At 47.2% G+C, this 16,832-nt stretch overlaps 1 protein-coding gene across 1 annotated transcript in view; it reads right to left on the reverse strand.

Annotated features, from left to right (window-relative positions):
• The window catches only part of CHRNB1 (cholinergic receptor nicotinic beta 1 subunit), a 93,989-nt gene that overhangs the window by 15,820 nt on the left and 61,337 nt on the right, over window positions 1–16,832 (reverse strand). Inside the window, exons 7-8 of the mRNA XM_078670970.1 lie at window positions 11,882–12,073; window positions 837–1,060 (exon numbers count right to left, since the gene is read on the reverse strand). Of these exons, the coding sequence (XP_078527096.1) occupies window positions 837–1,060; window positions 11,882–12,073 (416 nt within the window). The remainder of the gene's footprint in view (window positions 1–836; window positions 1,061–11,881; window positions 12,074–16,832) is intronic.

Genomic DNA, 16,832 nt, shown 5'->3' on the forward strand with positions numbered 1-16,832 from the left:
TCAAAACATCAACATACTATTAAGCAGTCAAATTGAAAGAAGCATCTAAACTTCTAAACTTTAAGTCTGTGTTAGTGAGGAGGATTCTCACACATTTGTGAACTGAGTTCTAGCAATTATTATTTTAAATGTTATTTAATTTATAGTTAGCACATCGCGGCTTCAAAGGGTACCCTGTGGCCTCCAGGAGCAGAAAAAGGAGAAGGAAAGGAGCTGAATATATATCTGAAATTGCTTCCCAGCATGGTCATTTAGATCTTGGTGGGCCCAAGCTGCCACCAGTGGTTAGCCTGCGATATTTAGAGTACAATACCGATTAATCGGGTTTCATTCAACATAGCAGTTCCAGCCTCTATGGCGGGAACTGTGTCGATGAAAAAAAAGATTGACGGCTGGCTTATTTTGCAGGGTTGCAGAAGCAACTGATGAACACTTATTAACTTGCAGTAGATGAGTCCATAGCATGGGAGATTTTGTTCACACAATAAAATAAAAGTTACAAAAAAAGTAATTAAATAATAAAATGTAATGGGAGTTTTCTTTTAGCGCATGGGGCATATTTGCTTTCTTATCGTTCAGTAATAGCATGGAGTACATGGCAGGCACATACAGATGAAAATCAGACGCTTTTTTTGGAAGGTCCAAGCATCTGCCCTTTTTTTTCCAAATGCCCCATTACCCCTCCCTCTAAATCACCACCAAAATGCCACACAGCCCCACACACAGACACAGCCTCACAGACACACATAGACACAGCAATATTGGACAACCCACTACTGACACACTCTGGACATTGTACGTGACGCTGTCTCATCATCAGATGAAGGATTACATACCCGGCGTACCCACAGTGGCATGGCATGCGTGTTGGGTGAGCGGTGGTGGAGGTTGAGCACCACCACACTCAGGATGACCGAAAAGGTGACGAGGATCATGGTGAACATCAGGTAGTTGACGATGATCGGCACGGCCAGGGAGGTCTCGGGTACCTTGTCGGCCAGCAGTAGCAGGAACACAGTGAGGGTCAGCAGAGCAAAGATGGACAGAGTCATCTTTTCACCTAAGGAAGAAGAGAAAGATGTGTTGAGCACAAGCTTCAAAGCCCTCGGCTAGTTCTAATGTATCAAAAGAACATAAGAGGGGGGAGTAAGAAGCAAGGAGGGTAAGACCACGCAACTTCCGAATATAAACAGAACTAACTAGAAGGGAGTGGGGCCACCATGACACCTTTCCTATCTTAAATATCCTCAGTAATAGTTGAAAGGACTCTCACCCACTGGAGTTTCCTCTAGTAGCATGCTTCATCATCGAGTCCACATCCTGTGCACCTAGACTGCTCGAATGTGCTCAAGGTCCAAAAAAGAGGGAGCACTTCTAAGGATAATTGACAGTCCTGAAGAAAGCCACAATACCCGATAGGGGCTAAGATGGCTGAAACATGTCGACCATGATTAATTGAATGACTGGGGTGACCTAATTTGCCCCGTTAGGCATCACATACATTTTTAGCCTTACCTTGGTATGAATTATCAATTAAAGCATCTTTCCCTTTGGGTAATAGAAGAGGTTTTAAAAAGTATCCCAGATCCGGAAAAGTATATTATCCTTAGAAGTGCCCCCACTTTCTGGAGGTTGAGCACACTAGGTGCTTTGGATCTGGACTTGATGATGATGCATGCCGCTAGAGGAAATTCCGGTGGGTGAGAGCCCTTTTAAATATTTCTAAGGATTTTCAGGATAGGAAAGGAGTCATGGAGGCACCACTAGCATCTGATTAGTTCTATTTCTAATGCCCAGACCACTACTGGTTATTTCTTTTACTGAGCTCCTCCTTCTTTTCAACCCTTGTCTATGTCTTTCGCCAATATTCCCCTTTGCTTAAAACCCATCTGCTCTTCCTCTGTTTCCAACGTTTTCCTGTTTCATCTATATGTTATCGCCTCATCTCCATTTCTCCACTTTCTTTCTCTTGTTTCTAAGGGGCATATTAACAAGGGCCATATCTCCACTTTTTTGGCTTTTAAAGCCAAAAAAGCGGAGATAAAAATATCTCCCTATTTACAAGAGGGTGATAACATGCATTAACGCATGTTAGCACCCTTTTACCCGACGCCTCCCTTTACGTCTCTAATGAGATGCAAAGTGGGTGTCACTGGGCAGTACAATCTTGTAAATATCGCTGATGTGCACATCGCAATATTTACTAGGCTGCCCACGCATTTTAGCAGACGTTCGTTTTTGGAGAAAACCGCTGTTTTCACCTAAAACTAACGTCTGCTAAAATGCAGAATTAGCTATACTCATCATTGTGGGTGGATTATGCTGATACGACCACAGGGTCGTATCAACGAGGTTATCGCCGGTTTCCATGGAGCATCGCTGGAAAACCAGCGATGTTCCATGGAAAACATCGCTATCGCTGGGAAATTATCGCCATTGCGCCATGCGTTGGTAATACAGCGCTAGCATGGCGATAATTTTCTGCGATAGCCGGCAATAACTATTTTCTCGCTAAGGGCTTTCAGCGCTAATTATCGCTGCCGCTTGTTAATAGGCCCCTTCTTTCTTTTGAGCACTTTCCCATTTTCCTTTTATTGTACCACTATCTTGGTTGTCTTTCATTCCCAATCTCCACTTTGAGTATAGCACCAGCTATTAGTGAAACTGGAAACTACTTCTCAAGCTATTTAATTAGAGTGCTGCATGCTTGAACCAGGCATGTATGTCATACGTAGACATGGCCAGTTTCCCAACACGGGTGCACCCCCTCGCCACATCCCTTTTACCCACCTATCAGTGTGAATAAGAACCTGCTTCTCAATCAACATCTTACGTAGGACAACTGACCCATTTTTCTCTCAAATGCATTTGTATTTCTCATTGCCCATTCATTTCCTCCTTCGAATTGTGTAGCTACGTGCATCCTGCCAGTTGTCGTTAGCAGCAGCTGAAGCATATATTTCACAGAGTTTTATATAGCGCAAACTTGACCCAAATCGGGTATCAGAGCGCTTTACATAGCACCAGTTGTGTTACATGAGGACACATTCATTTTTTGTTAGGTACGGGCAGATAAAGTGATTTGCCCAGAATCACAGGATGTTCAGCGTCGTTGCCGAGACTCAAACCCAGTTCCCCAGATTCGAGGTTGACCGCCCTAGCCGTAAGGCCAACTCCTCTCCCCAAATACACTGTCAGTCTCCCCTCTTCTGCAGAGGAATGCATTGCACATCTGTAATCTGTGTAGGCTTTGGGTACAAAGTCCACCTGGACCTCTGTGGTGCACACACAGAGCATGGGTGGCCCTCGCCCACAGATGTTGGATTTCATCCCCAGGAAGAGGAGTCAAAGGATGAAACCAAGGGCTCAGAAACCAGAGACAGTAGCAAACACCCCCATGCTGCAAGGTGCTGTGCCAATGGGTTGCCCCCTTCCTGGGTGGCGATCACACTTGCTGCTCCTCTGCCTGCGCTGCAAGGTACCCTCAAGGAGGGTGGACGTATCTGCTTGTACGACCATTTTCTCCCAGTCTGACAATCAGCTTCAGCTGATACAGCTTTCATGGGCTTGGGAAGGGGGCGCTTTGCACCAGACTGCCCCTTCCAAAGGGGCCCTTCATGGGCCATGTACTTATCTGCTTCAGAGGCTCAGTTGCAATTCACACAAAGTCCAAGTTGCCATTGCACTCTGGGAATAATGTGATCTCTCCTTCTGGGTACTGTTAGTGGTACAAACGAATACAAAGAAATGATGGGAAATATACTGTGCGGAGGAAAAAGCCTCTTGTTGCTGTGATAAGGATACTCATTGGTCAGGCGAGGAGCAATCAATCAATCATGCCATTTGTATAGCGCACTACTCACCTGGGAGGGTCTCAAGGCGCTTGGGGGGGAGGGGTATGCTACTGCTCAAACAGCCAGGTCTTGAGTTGTTTCCTGAAGGCGAGATGGTCCTGGGTCAGCCGAAGGTGGATGGGGAGGGAGTTCCAAGTCTTGGCAGCCAGGTAAGAGAAGGATCTTCCTCCGGCGGTGGCTCTTCGGATGCGTGGTACGGCTGCGAGGGCGAGGCTGGTGGACCGTAGCTGGCGGGTGGGCGTGTAGAAGGTCAGGCGGTCGTTGAGGTACTTGGGGCCCAGGTCGTGGAGAGACTTGTGCGCGTGGGTGAGGAGCCGGAACGTGATCCTCTTGTCGACGGGGAGCCAGTGCAGGTTCCTCAGGTGGCTGGAGATGTGGCTGCGTCGGGGGACATCCAGGATGAGTCGGGCGGAGGCGTTCTGGATGCGCTGGAGTCTTATCTGCAGCTTGGCTGTGGTTCCGGTGTAGAGGGCGTTTCCGTAGTCCAGTCGGCTGGTGACGAGTGCCTGGGTGACAGTCTTCCTGGTCTCGGTCGGGATCCAGCAGAAGATCTTGCGAAGCATACGCAGGGTGTTGAAGCACGATGAGGAGACGGCGTTGACTTGTCTGGTCATCGAGAGGGAGGGGTCCAGGATGAAGCCCAGGTTGCGTGCGTGGTCGGTTGGCTTGGGTGCGGTGCCCAGGGCTGGGGGCCACCAGGAGTCGTCCCAGGCGGAGGGCGAAGATCCCAGGATGAGGACTTCCGTCTTGTCCGAGTTCAGTTTCAGGCGGCTGTCCTTCATCCACTCGGCGACGTCTTTCATCCCTTCGTGTAGGCAGGTTCTGGCGGTGTCGGGGTCTCTGGTGAGGGAGAGGATCAGCTGGGTGTCGTCGGCGTAAGAGATGATGTTGAGGTTGTGCTGGCGTGCGATGGCTGCGAGAGGTTTCATGTAGATGTTGAAGAGGGTGGGGCTGAGTGAAGATCCTTGCGGGACGCCGCAGATGACTTCGGTGGTCTCGGAGCGAAACGGGGGGAGGCGGACTCTTTGTGTTCTTCCGGCGACGAACGAGATGATCCACTCCATTGCCTTCTCTTGGATACCGATGTTGCTGAGGCGCTGGACTAGGGTGCGGGGGCAGACCGTGTCGAATGCAGCGGAGAGGTCCAGGAGGATGAGGGCCACTGTTTCCCCCTTGTCGAGCAGGGTCCGGATGTCGTCGGTGGCTGCGATGAGGGCGGTCTCGGTGCTGTGGTTGGCTCTGAAGCCGGATTGCGAGGGGTCGAGGGATCAGTTCGTCTCGAGGAAGGCGGTCAGCTGTCTGTTGACGATCTTCTCGATGACTTTAGCAGGAAAAGGGAGGAGCGAGATGGGGCGGAAGTTTTTGAGATCGGTGGGGTCCGCTGTAGGTTTCTTCAGGAGGGCGCTGATCTCGGCGTGCTTGCAGCTCTCTGGGAAGGTGGCGGTGTTGAAGGAGGCGTTGATGATGTTCCGGAGTTGGGGTGCGATGGTGGAGTCGGCCTTGTTGAAGACGTGGTGTGGGCAGGGGTCGGTCGGTGATCCGGAGTGGATGGTGTTCATCGTGCGGGCTGTGTCTTCGGTGGTCACCGTGGTCCAGGTGCGAAGGGTGGCGGTTGGTTCGACGGTTGGGTGCGTGGGTGGGGCGCCGAAGCTGTTGTGGATGTCGGCGATCTTGCGGTGGAAGAACGAGGCGAGGGAGTCGCAGAGGTCTTGTGACGGAGTGATGTCGTTGGTGCCGGTGCTGGGGTTGGAGAACTGCTTGACGATAGTGAAGAGCTCTTTGCTGTCGTGGGCGTTGTTGTCCAGTCGTTCCTTCAGGGATTTCTTCTTGGTGGTGCGGATGAGCTGGTGGTGCTTGCGGGTAGCGTGTTTGAGGGCGGTCATGTTGTCGGTGGTCCGGTCGAGGAGCCAGGCTTTCTCAAGGGTGCGGCAGGTCTTCTTGGACTCCTTGAGGTCATCGGTGAACCAGGATGCCTTCTTGCTTCTGGGTCTGCTGGGAGGGTTCTTTAGTGGCGCGAGGTCGTCGGCGCAGGCGGTCAGCCACTGTGTGAAGTTGCGGGCTGCTTCGTTGGGGTCCGTTGTGTTGGCGGGTGGGCTCTGGCTGAGGGAGGTGGTGAGCTGGTCTGCGGTGATCTTGCTCCAATTCCTGTGAGGTACCTGTTGCGGGTGGTGGTGGGTCGTGGATCTTTTGAGCAGCCTCTAACTGAGGCAATTCTCAGCAAGACCCACCAGACTGAATGCAGCGAAGCCACTCCGAAGGCGTAAAACTACCAGGAAACATGAAGGCCCTCCTGCCAGCTGGTCAGAGCCAACACAGGAACTGTTGTACCTACGTCAGGTAAAGGACAAGAGTGAGCATTCCTGGAGTACCAGTATTGTGAGGCTGCGATGTCGCAATCCGTCCTTCGCTTCCCTCTTTGGAATTTCCAACCATTTCAGAACAGTATCAAGGACCCTGACCCTAGATATTAAAATGAGACAATGTCCTCTCTGGAATCATGCATGGACCAGAGACCAGTGTTGGGCACCTCATGATTCTACGGCGCGTGGGCACATACAGCGACGTAGGCCTCTCTGTAGCATGGTTATCACTTCATTTTCCTGGAAGCATCACCCCTTCCAATCTATGAGAGGTTTCCAGTTCCTCACTAGACGCCTTGAAAAGAAGAGATGTATATTTTGAGACCCCGAACACTCTGTGGAAGAATGGCAGACCATGAAAGAACAACCCTCTCCATCACACCGCAGCTGAACTCTAAGACGCAGGTGAGGCAATGGTAATCGAAAGATCGGGGCAAGAAGGGGGGACTGCTTCAGCTGCAGAACATTATTAAAATGTGAGAAGGCTTCTTTGTTGCAGCAGCGTACGAACCACTACAGCATTGTACCCCTGAAGAGCCTGAACGGGCGTGTTGGCACATGCACTCGCACTACTAAAAGCAATGACCATTGGGACCAGTTGTGGTATTCTGATAGAGTTTGTCCATCTTGCCAAAACCGTCTGTGTGAGCGTGCTCTGTTAGAATGCTGGTTGTTGGAGGTTGAGTGTTCCTGGCTCTGAATCTGATGATCCTGGAATCATTATACAGACTTAGCTATTACAGACTTATCAATAACTTGGGAGTGGTAGAAATCTGGGGGCATATTACCAAGCAATAGCGATAATTATCGCTATTGCTTGGTTAGAGACAAAATGTTACCGCTGAGCTGCGGCGATTTTTACCGCAGATAAACCTTGGTATTACCAAGGTTTATCGCAAATGCGATAAAAAACGGCCGCAATGCATGAATATCGCTGAAAAGTCAGCGATATTCATGCATTACCGAGCTAATGCTCTTAGCCATGTTATCCACCTCCCATTGGATAACATGGCTAAGAACTGCTCAGGGCAGGTGTTAGCTTTTGGAGATATTCGCACTTAGCGCGAATATCTCCAAAAGTTGGTAATAGGAGATAGCGATGTTAGCGACTGTTTCCAGTCGCTAACTTCTTGGCACGCCCACTTTGCATGTCATTAGTGATAAATATCACTCACATGCAAAGTGGGGCCCAAGATGGTCGCTATCTCCTACTAGCTGTTGCTAACTGGTGTTAGTGACAGCTAGGGAATAGGGAGATAATTTTATCTCCGCTTTCTTGGCCTTTAAAGCCAAAAAAGCGGAGATAAACCCCCTTGATAATATGCCCCCTGGAGTTCCTTCATCAAAAATATCACAATATATTTGGCGATGAAGCTACCAGGGCCCATTTACTCAAAGACACTACGGTACTGGACTGTGCTAGAGTTTCCTTTGTCTCTATAAGCAAAAAGCATCTGACCAAAGCAATGGTGAGTGTAAAGCTAGTATCCTGCTCTGATTGGGTTTGGCTTAAGCGGGGTCTCTAACCTTTTCTGCAACAAGAGCTACTTATTTTCAATGAAACTCATCGAGAGCTACTAATATCATTAGTGTTGTAATACTGGCCCCATCAGACACGTTGACATTAGTGGCCACCATATACAAGATTACTACCAGTAGGATTACTACCAGTGATATCCTCAGTACATCATGTTGCCTGCAGGAATGCAAAAAAGGCATTGTCAATTTGCAATGCCTCCACCTGGGTAATACATAACAGCCATAGCTGCAATGCCTCTGGCACCAAGGTAGTAACATTTGTAAAAACGTTTCTCCAATGCTACATGATGCATCACTCAAATATCAGCTTTAAATATATTTTAGAAGTCAGACATTTTTCTCCATATACCAGCTTATGAGTAGAACTCCCGTTTTTATGGTATTTTTTTTAACATTTCCATCTGTATTTATCCATATTCATTTTTTGGCCATTTTATCTGTACGTATCCATATTTATTTAGCGTTTTGCGTAAAAATGCAGTTGTAAAACTGTACATTTCCATATTTATTTAACTGACAGGAGCGCACCCATACTTTGATGTCTATCGTGTTTTAGCTATTTAAGCTGCCACATATTACATACAATACACCCACTGGTAAATATTAGCATTATACCACAAATATATGTTGACATATGCCATTATTTAAAGACATTTGATCCTGTTTTTTCATTTCCCATGCTGTCCAGCTGTTCAGTTTTTTGGGTTATAATTCATAAAAGACAGCACCGAATTTCACTTAAAGAAGCACCTTTTTCTGTATTTATCAGCCATAAAAAATTAATGCAGACAGAAAACACATTGTTTTTTGTCTGTATTTAGCTGTAAAAATCTGTAAAAACGGAAAACAGGGAGCCTTACTTATGAGTTCTGGAAAAATACACATTTTCATCGTAACCCCTTCCGCGCTGATGACAAAGCCAGCTCGTCATGGGCGTTACCTGCGCTACGCGGATGACGAGCTGGCTTTGTCACAAACCGCGCGATTTTTAAATTTCAGCGCACAGCGGGAAAACCCGCTAGCGCGCATGCGGTTAAATATATACTCTCAATTTTGATATAGGTGTATTATTTCAGCCAAGCAAAAGCTTCTAATTTAGACTGGGCTGCACACTGGAGAGCTACTTATAGGTAGCTGGAGATGTACTTGTGGGAGAAGCCTGGCTTAAGTTATGTGTGGGTTTCATTGAGTCGTTCCATATTCTACCCAGGCACCCGTAGATATTTGATAGCTATCGGTAACCATCTACCTAGATGGGTGGAGGTAAAAGGAGTCACTGAACCTTACACCCAGACTGCCAATAGATTTTTTCAGGATAGGTTTGATTGTGAAGGTGTGCCTAAGAATATTACAACTGATAAAGGTGTACATTTCACCTCAGAGGCAATGAAGGGAGTGTGTGTATTGAACTGAACTTTTTGGAGGCTGAGCAGTCTAGACACAAGGTCAGTTGAGCCTGGACACCCCTTGCACAGACAGCTCTTATAGGATTATCAATAAACTGGGAGAGAAAGAAAACACTGAAATCTGGAGTTCCTTCATGAGGGATATCACAACACCAGTTAGGAGTCCCAGCTACCTCCCCTGAACTAACTCCCTAGTACCCTGTTAATTGAACACCAACACTCTTGACATTGCAATCTAATCTATCTAATCCCAGCGCCTTGAGACCCTTACGGGTGAGTAGTCGTGCTTAACAAACATCTGATTGATTGATTGATGGTGTCTGAAAGCCACCACAATGACTTGGGGGAATACCTGTTCATTTCGGGGGCTTTCGGTGACTTTAATTTTTAGAATAGTTGTGTGTGGTTCTTGACCCTCCGAGCTCAAACCCACTGGGTTGCTTCTACATGAACCCAAGGTTGCCAAGAAAACTAGGCCCAGAAGCAGACTTTCCATAGCAAACCTAGTACATGCCAGCATTTTGTCTGGAGACTTTGACCTACTTACTGTGATCGATAAACAGTCTAAAGTGACATACAATAGACCCGAGAGTAACCAGAGATCCCCAAAAGTTCCTCCAGAAGATACCACTGGACATTGTAATTTATATTTATATAGCGCATTATCACCAACGGTCTCTAAGCGCTTGCTTTGGGAACCCGTCCTGGTTTTTCCCTGTGAGATAACCCATACTGGGCACCCCCAAGGTGAACGCCAGGCATCCCGCCGCGGGGTCCATAGTGGAGATTAAGCAAGAGTTGCAGAGTGTGAACCCGTGATTCGAGCAGGCATCGAAGCGAGAATTATCGAGTCCGTGGACATTTTGGGCTCAAGACCCTGCCGCGTCGGGAATTGAACCCTGGTCCCGGGTCTGACCTCTGCTACATGGTCTGCCTCTTCTAACCATTGAGCCACACTTCTCCACATCTGGACATATCCTTCCTCTATTGGCATTGTTTGCTCTTAGCTCATAAAACATAGTTGTGTTTAGAGATAGCATCTTGGCCCCGAGGTGTTAGTACCCTCCGCTCTGTTTTCCAATAACAATGAGTATTTTTGAAAACTACAGGTCAGACAGAACATGAGGTTTATTGCATCACTTACATCACAAAGTCTCTAATTTCAAAACGCTAAATTTACTCTTGGTGTACACCTTGACTGCTCGCTTTTGCTGTCCTTGGAGAGTTAAGTGAAAACAAGGACTAACTAAGCTAATCAGATGGAGTACTACTATTTGAGGTGTTTACTAAAAGCACCCACCGGTTAGTTACCAGTAACTGCCCCTGGACCCAGACCACATTTTCCACACACTTTTTGCTTTGGATTCATTTCTACTTGCTTGTTTTATTTAGATTTCTCCATTGCACTTCATTGTTTCACACTATTCACCATTTACCTTTTTTTTCCCCAACATTATCAATCCACTTACTTTGTTTCCAACACCACCCCATTACTCCTCTTTTTTTTAACTCTCTGTATTTCACCTGCATGCCCAGCACTTCCGTTTTATCTTTTTTTCCAAGCACCCACCCCTTATCATTTCACCCCTACATTCTTTGCCCCACACTCATTTTGTTTCTCTTTTCGTTTCACAAGTTTTGCCTCATTCCTATGTCCTTTCTCTTTTTGTTTCTCTCCTTCCTTTAATCTGTCCCCTCGTTCTTTTTAGTCAGCTCTTTTCTATCCTCTTCCCGGTATGTTCTGTTCTTGTTTTCCTAAAACCCTTCAATACATCTGTTGCTATTTAATATCTACTATTTCAAGCATTCCATTTTTCCTATCTGCATTTTTCCTTTTTCTTTTTTTTCTCCATTTAAACATTTTGCCTAACAGGTTTATTTACCCATTCCTGTTCTCTAGCTCCAATCTGCTTCCTTCCTCATCCACCCCTAATTATGTTAATCTCCAAATTCACTGGAATCCCGAAACTATTTCCTACTCTCCTGAAAGCTGCTCTCCATGATAGAGACAAGTAACAAGCAGCAGCGACTGCGACCAGATCACCTCTAAATTGATCTCACTTTAGGGACTCGCGATTGAAGCAAAGTGTACGTCTCCATTCCACGTCACCTTGTTACTGCTACCGCAAACTTTACATCTCCGTTGTCCTTCGCCTTCTCAAAATCACTGACACTCTTCTCTTGCTTTCAGAATAAACATAGTACCATCAGTGAATGATTCTCTGATAACGCTCCAAACAACTTGAGGTCTCTCATATATGCTGACGACAAGAATCCCTTGACCACTACCTTCAAATCTAAATTATTTCTCCAGTTTCCACCTCAGTCTCCCTTCACTTCTACAACCCTTTGCTCAGCTACATTTGAGCACACTCCCCCTCCTCTGCCTCCTACTTTCTCTTGCTGATTTAGATAATCCACTTCCCTTTTTTAGCCTTAATGCCTGTTATTAGTTTTACCTGAACCCCATTGCTATACATAATGTATATAAATCTTCCCCCTTTCTTCCTCCTGATGTTATCTTATTTTCTGACTGGATATTACCCTTGTACTGTTGGTTTTCATCTCTATACAACACTACATAAACAATTACCCAAACAAGTAAAACAAATAAACCTTTGTCTTGTCCTTTCTTTCCCTCCTGCCACCTTTCTTGGATGTGATCCACTGTCCTAAGCTTTTCCCTTTTCTCCTTCAAAGCCCACGTCCATGGGCTCCTTACCTGCGTCAGGTGGGAGGTAGAAGACGAAGATTGCCAGGATTGTGATCAGGATGCAGGGGATGATGATGTTGATGATGTAGAAGAGGGGCTTGCGCCGGATCACCAGGTAGAAGCTGATATCCTCGTACAGAGGGTCCCCGGACAGCGTGTTCTTGCACGCAGCCTTGTGGCGAATCTCCCACTGACCGTTCTCTGATGGCAAAATGTTCAGATCAAAAGATTTTACTACATAGGCTGAAAGAAAAGTGACCGCTGGCGGCAGATCATTCTCCCACCTTGCCACCAAGACATGGAACACCCTCCCCATCCGCCTAAGACAGACCCAATACCTGCTGACCTTCAGAAGACTCCTCAAGACCTGGCTCTTCGAACAGTAGCAGCATTTCCCCCACCCCTCAGTGCCTTGAGACCCTCACGGGTAGGTGGTGCGCTTTACAAATGCTTGATTGATTGATTGATTGATTGAAAGATATCCATTTGTTGTTACCATAACATGTTTCACCTACTGCAACCTAAAAGTGATATTAGTTACCTAAAAATTGACAATGTTGATATATTGAGATTGGAAATCTCACAAGTATATTTTGTGCCTCAACAACTTAGGGCCTGAGTTAGGGGCCCATTAGGATGACGGGTGGATCGCAACGCCGGGCCGGCGTTAGCCTCCGCTGGCCCTGCGAGCGATCCACCAGTCATCCATGCCTGATTGGCCCCCCCGCCATATTAGTATGGGGGGGTCCGCGGCGGACGGAATGACCTTCCGCCGCTTTTCCACCTGTCGACTCATTGACTGGGAGGAAAAGGGGCATGATATGGTGGCGGTGTCTGCAAGACACCGCTACCATATTATGATGCAGGCGGATATCAGCCTTTCCATGGCGGTGTTGCTGCCGTGGAAAGGCAGGTGGTTCTTGCTTTTCGGGCCCATTGTGGGCCCCCAATATGTTGGGGGGTGCACATGGGGGGTACCTCTGGTACCCCCCTACAGTTGCATGCACAAGGTGGCAGACACCGCAGGGTGTCGGTCACGTTGTGCATGCAAATGCACAACATGCTTTTTTTACATTGCGGTGGGTGCTGCTTACAGCACCACCTGTCGCAATGTAAAAAATGCAGGATGCGACTGGCAGTGTGGCGGGCGCATCCTAATTTGAATGGCGGGACCGCCGCAACATCGGCGGTCGGTCCCTTGCTCCGATGCGATGGCGGGCAGACATAGTCCACCCACCTTCGTAATTGGCCCCTTAGAGTCTGGTGGACAGGATACTCCATTGAAAATCCGACGGAGGACCCTGTCCACCACAACCGCTTTATTTAGAGTTAAACAACACAGTCCCTAGAACTAAGAAGTGTGAACTGTGTTCAGTAGATGTACAATAATTTAAGATGAAGCTTAGATCATCACTGATCCCAGAATACTTTGTGGCACATTGTGCCACATTCCTAAAATGGCAGGAAAAGACACCACCTTTTGGTGGGACACAAAACATATTTTTAAAGTTGTTAAATCAAAATTAATGCATTAATTTCCATACCTTGTAAAGCACAACATGCTTAGCTACTTTAGAGTTCTGAAAAAACAAGGCACACTTGATAATACACATGTGCTGCTCTCTTACGCAGCCAACTTTCCCTTGAAATTTATTGAGCATTGTAGGCGCTTTCTTTGCCCTCATGAGGGCCACGCGAATATCAGGATTGGGCCAGGATTGGGTTTGTGCTGTAATTTGGCATATGAGTGGTTTTCCTGTGAACAAATCTATCCAGAAAGTATGTGGAGACGTTTCCTTGTAGAAAAGATAAGAATGAGTGAGAACAAGTTGGTTCCAAAGCAGTAAAACCAAAAACAGAAGCCGCAACTCATTTCGGCACATGGAACCCGGGACTGGTAGGGAGAAGCGGGGTTGTTTTTATTTGCCTGGGTGAATCGGGCCTTCATCTCCCACATGAAAATAAGGAAATTAGATTGTTTTCTTCTCAACTCTGCCTGTTATGTGCTGGTAGATGCCACGGTCCCCTTCTGAAGTTATTTTGGTCCAGGTCAAGCATGCATTTTCAGCTTGGAGAAGGCGTATTTGACTTTCCTCAAGGTTTCCCCTCTCTCTCTCTGTTCAAGAGTCAATTAGTAACCCTAATTGGGTTCGGTTGGGACTTTTGGAAATGTCCAAACCTAGATATATATATATATATATATATATATATATATATATTCCCACCCACGTGGACACCCATGTTTAGAGCAACACGTTTCTTCAGGGCATAGACCCCGGTAGACACTTTCTATAGTTGCAATCAATTTTCAACTGAATGAGATAGCGTCTTATCAGTTTGATTATTTTACTGGCAGGGCACCTGCCATACATGCTCCACATTCTGATTAAATGCAAGAAAATGTAACAAAAGAGATAATCATTTAACGGCCCGGGCGTGTGGGATGAAGCTGATACACCAATAAATCATTAAAGTAAGCAACACATTCCCTTCTTTCGGACTCATAGAGGAATAAGCCAACACATGACATTCTGCTTCTCGAAGGACTATGGACATTCATTGTTACCAGCACCCAGGTGTTTCCAGGAGTCTATTCCCTTGCCACCAGGCCTGGTCATGTAAGTGACCACAGAGCAGCGTAAGCTCCAGGTAGAGACCATGGTCAGCGCCATCATTGAGAAGTGTTTTTCACCATAAACATTCCATAGGAGAGGTAGAATGTATCCTCTGTGGAGCTTGATGGGCCGATGAATGAAGAATCTAAACATGAGTGTACTATGCCCTTATCAGAGGAAGGAGTATATCCGCGTAATGCTCGACACAAACCTCAACAGGGTCTTACTTCCACCTGCATGTTAAGTTAAAAAGTATTTATTGAGCGTGCTGCCACCGGTTGGTTTCCTGGCGCTGGAGTAGACAGAGAACAAATCCTGACGGCGGGAGGGGAAGGCGATCAGTGATAAGCTTGTTTAAAAAGCCATGTTTTCAAGGCTTTCCTAAAAGACAAGAGGTCTGGGCATGATCTGATCTCAATGGGGAAGGTGTTCCAAAGGCGAGATGCAAGAACCGCAAATCTGCAGCCACCAGAACGTTTGCGTTTGAAGGCAGTTGTCTGGAGGAGAGCTTGGTGCGCAGAGCGCAGATTGCGGGACGGGGTGTACCTGGTGAGAATATTGTCTATGAATTTAGGGCTTTTGCAGTGGAGAGATTTAAAAATCATGCAACCAGTTTTAAAAGAGCAACGTTGAGCCATGGGGAGCCAGGGAAGGTCCCTAAATAGAGGAGAGGCTGAGTGCCATCTGGGTTGCGCCGTGATTAACCTGGCTGCGTAATTCTGGACCATCTGGAGGCGCTTGAGGAGATAGAGGGGAAGGCCTAGGTATATGGAATTTGCATAATCCAGGTGGGACAAGACGGTGGTAATCACCACCTGGGTCATGGCTGCAGGAGTAAAGAAACGTCGCACCTTCCGGATTTTCCTGAGCTGGAAGAAACACTTGGAGACCACTTGACCCACTTGAGTTTTTAAGGAGAGGTCGCTGTTCAGGGTCACTCCAGCGTTTTTGCGGCCGGGGTAGGGGTAGGGGCTTTGCCCATATCGGATGGCCAGTAGTGAAGGCCCCAGAATTTGAGCACCAGCTCGGTTTTTCCAGGGTTTAATTTTAGGTGATTTTGGTTCATCCAGGTATGGATGAACCGCATGGTAGACTGAAAATGAGAAATGGAGAGTGTGGAGTTATCGATCGTAAAGAGCAGTTGCATGTCATCTGCGTAGTTAAATACAGACACCTGCATGTCTCTTAAGGCCTGAATTAGTGGGAGAATGTAGATGGTAAACAGGTGGGGTGACAGTGATGAGCCCTGAGGAACACCACAGGTAATGGATCGTTTAGGGCCAACCAGGGTACCCAGACGGACCGGCTGGGAACGATTCTCCAAAAAGGACTTCAGCCAGTCTGCCGCTAGGCCCCTGATGCCAGCCTGATTGACACGATCGATCAGCATATCATGGTCGACCGTGTCAAAAGCGGCCGACAGATCTAGGAGCACCAGGGCCTGAGGAGAGTGTCTGTCAGCGCAGTCACGGAGCGAGTCAAGGACCGCGACTACCACTGCCTCAGTTGAGTGGGCAGGGCGAAAACCTGCCTGGTGGGAATCTAGACAGTTTGAGCTCTCCAAAAAGTTGGACAGATGTTTTGCGACATAGGCTTCTAAGGCTTTAGCCAAAAAAGGGAGCAGGGAAATTGGCGATAGTTTGCCATACAGGAAGGGTCCGCCCCAGGTTTCTTCAGAAGTGGGATGACTGTTGCCTCTTTAAATGCACAGGGTACTAAGCCGGAAATGAGAGAAGTGTTCAGTAAGGTAAGGGCCGCTGTAGGGACGGAGGACAGACAGTCTTTGAGAATATAGGGGGGGGCATTTGTCAGAGGGTGCCCCGGACTTGACTCTTGTCAGTAACGCTAGGAATTGCTCAGAGGTCATGGTAGGAAACCTGTTAAGTGTAACCTCGATGGAGGAGGAATGGTGAGCAGGGGGAATAACGCTAGGGGAACTGGGGATGCTCGCTTTGATGTCTACAATTTTATCAATGAAGTATGTATTGAGGGCATCGCAGAAGGTCTGGGTTGGAGCCACCTTAGGGCGTACACTGTTTAAGTCAGTCAGTTCGTTTAAGATTGAGAAGGTATCCTTGGGCTTGTTGGTAGAGTTTAGGATACGGGAGGAGAAATAGGCAGATTTAGCAACCAAAATGGCCTTCATGTATACCTTCCTGGCCGCAATGAACTCAGATTTTAGGTCAGGGGAATAGCAGCGGCGCCACTTTCGCTCAAGTTGGCGCAAAGATAGTTTTTTTTTGTTTTTAGGTCTTGGGAGAACCAACGCTGGGCGTCAGCTCGCCGGGCCAGTTTGATATCTTTGAAGGGTACGTGAATGTCACTAGTATTTTGGAGCCAGCCCG

The sequence above is a fragment of the Lissotriton helveticus genome, chromosome 12 (assembly GCF_964261635.1).
Source record: "Lissotriton helveticus chromosome 12, aLisHel1.1, whole genome shotgun sequence".
NCBI classification, from domain to species: Eukaryota; Metazoa; Chordata; class Amphibia; order Caudata; family Salamandridae; genus Lissotriton; species Lissotriton helveticus.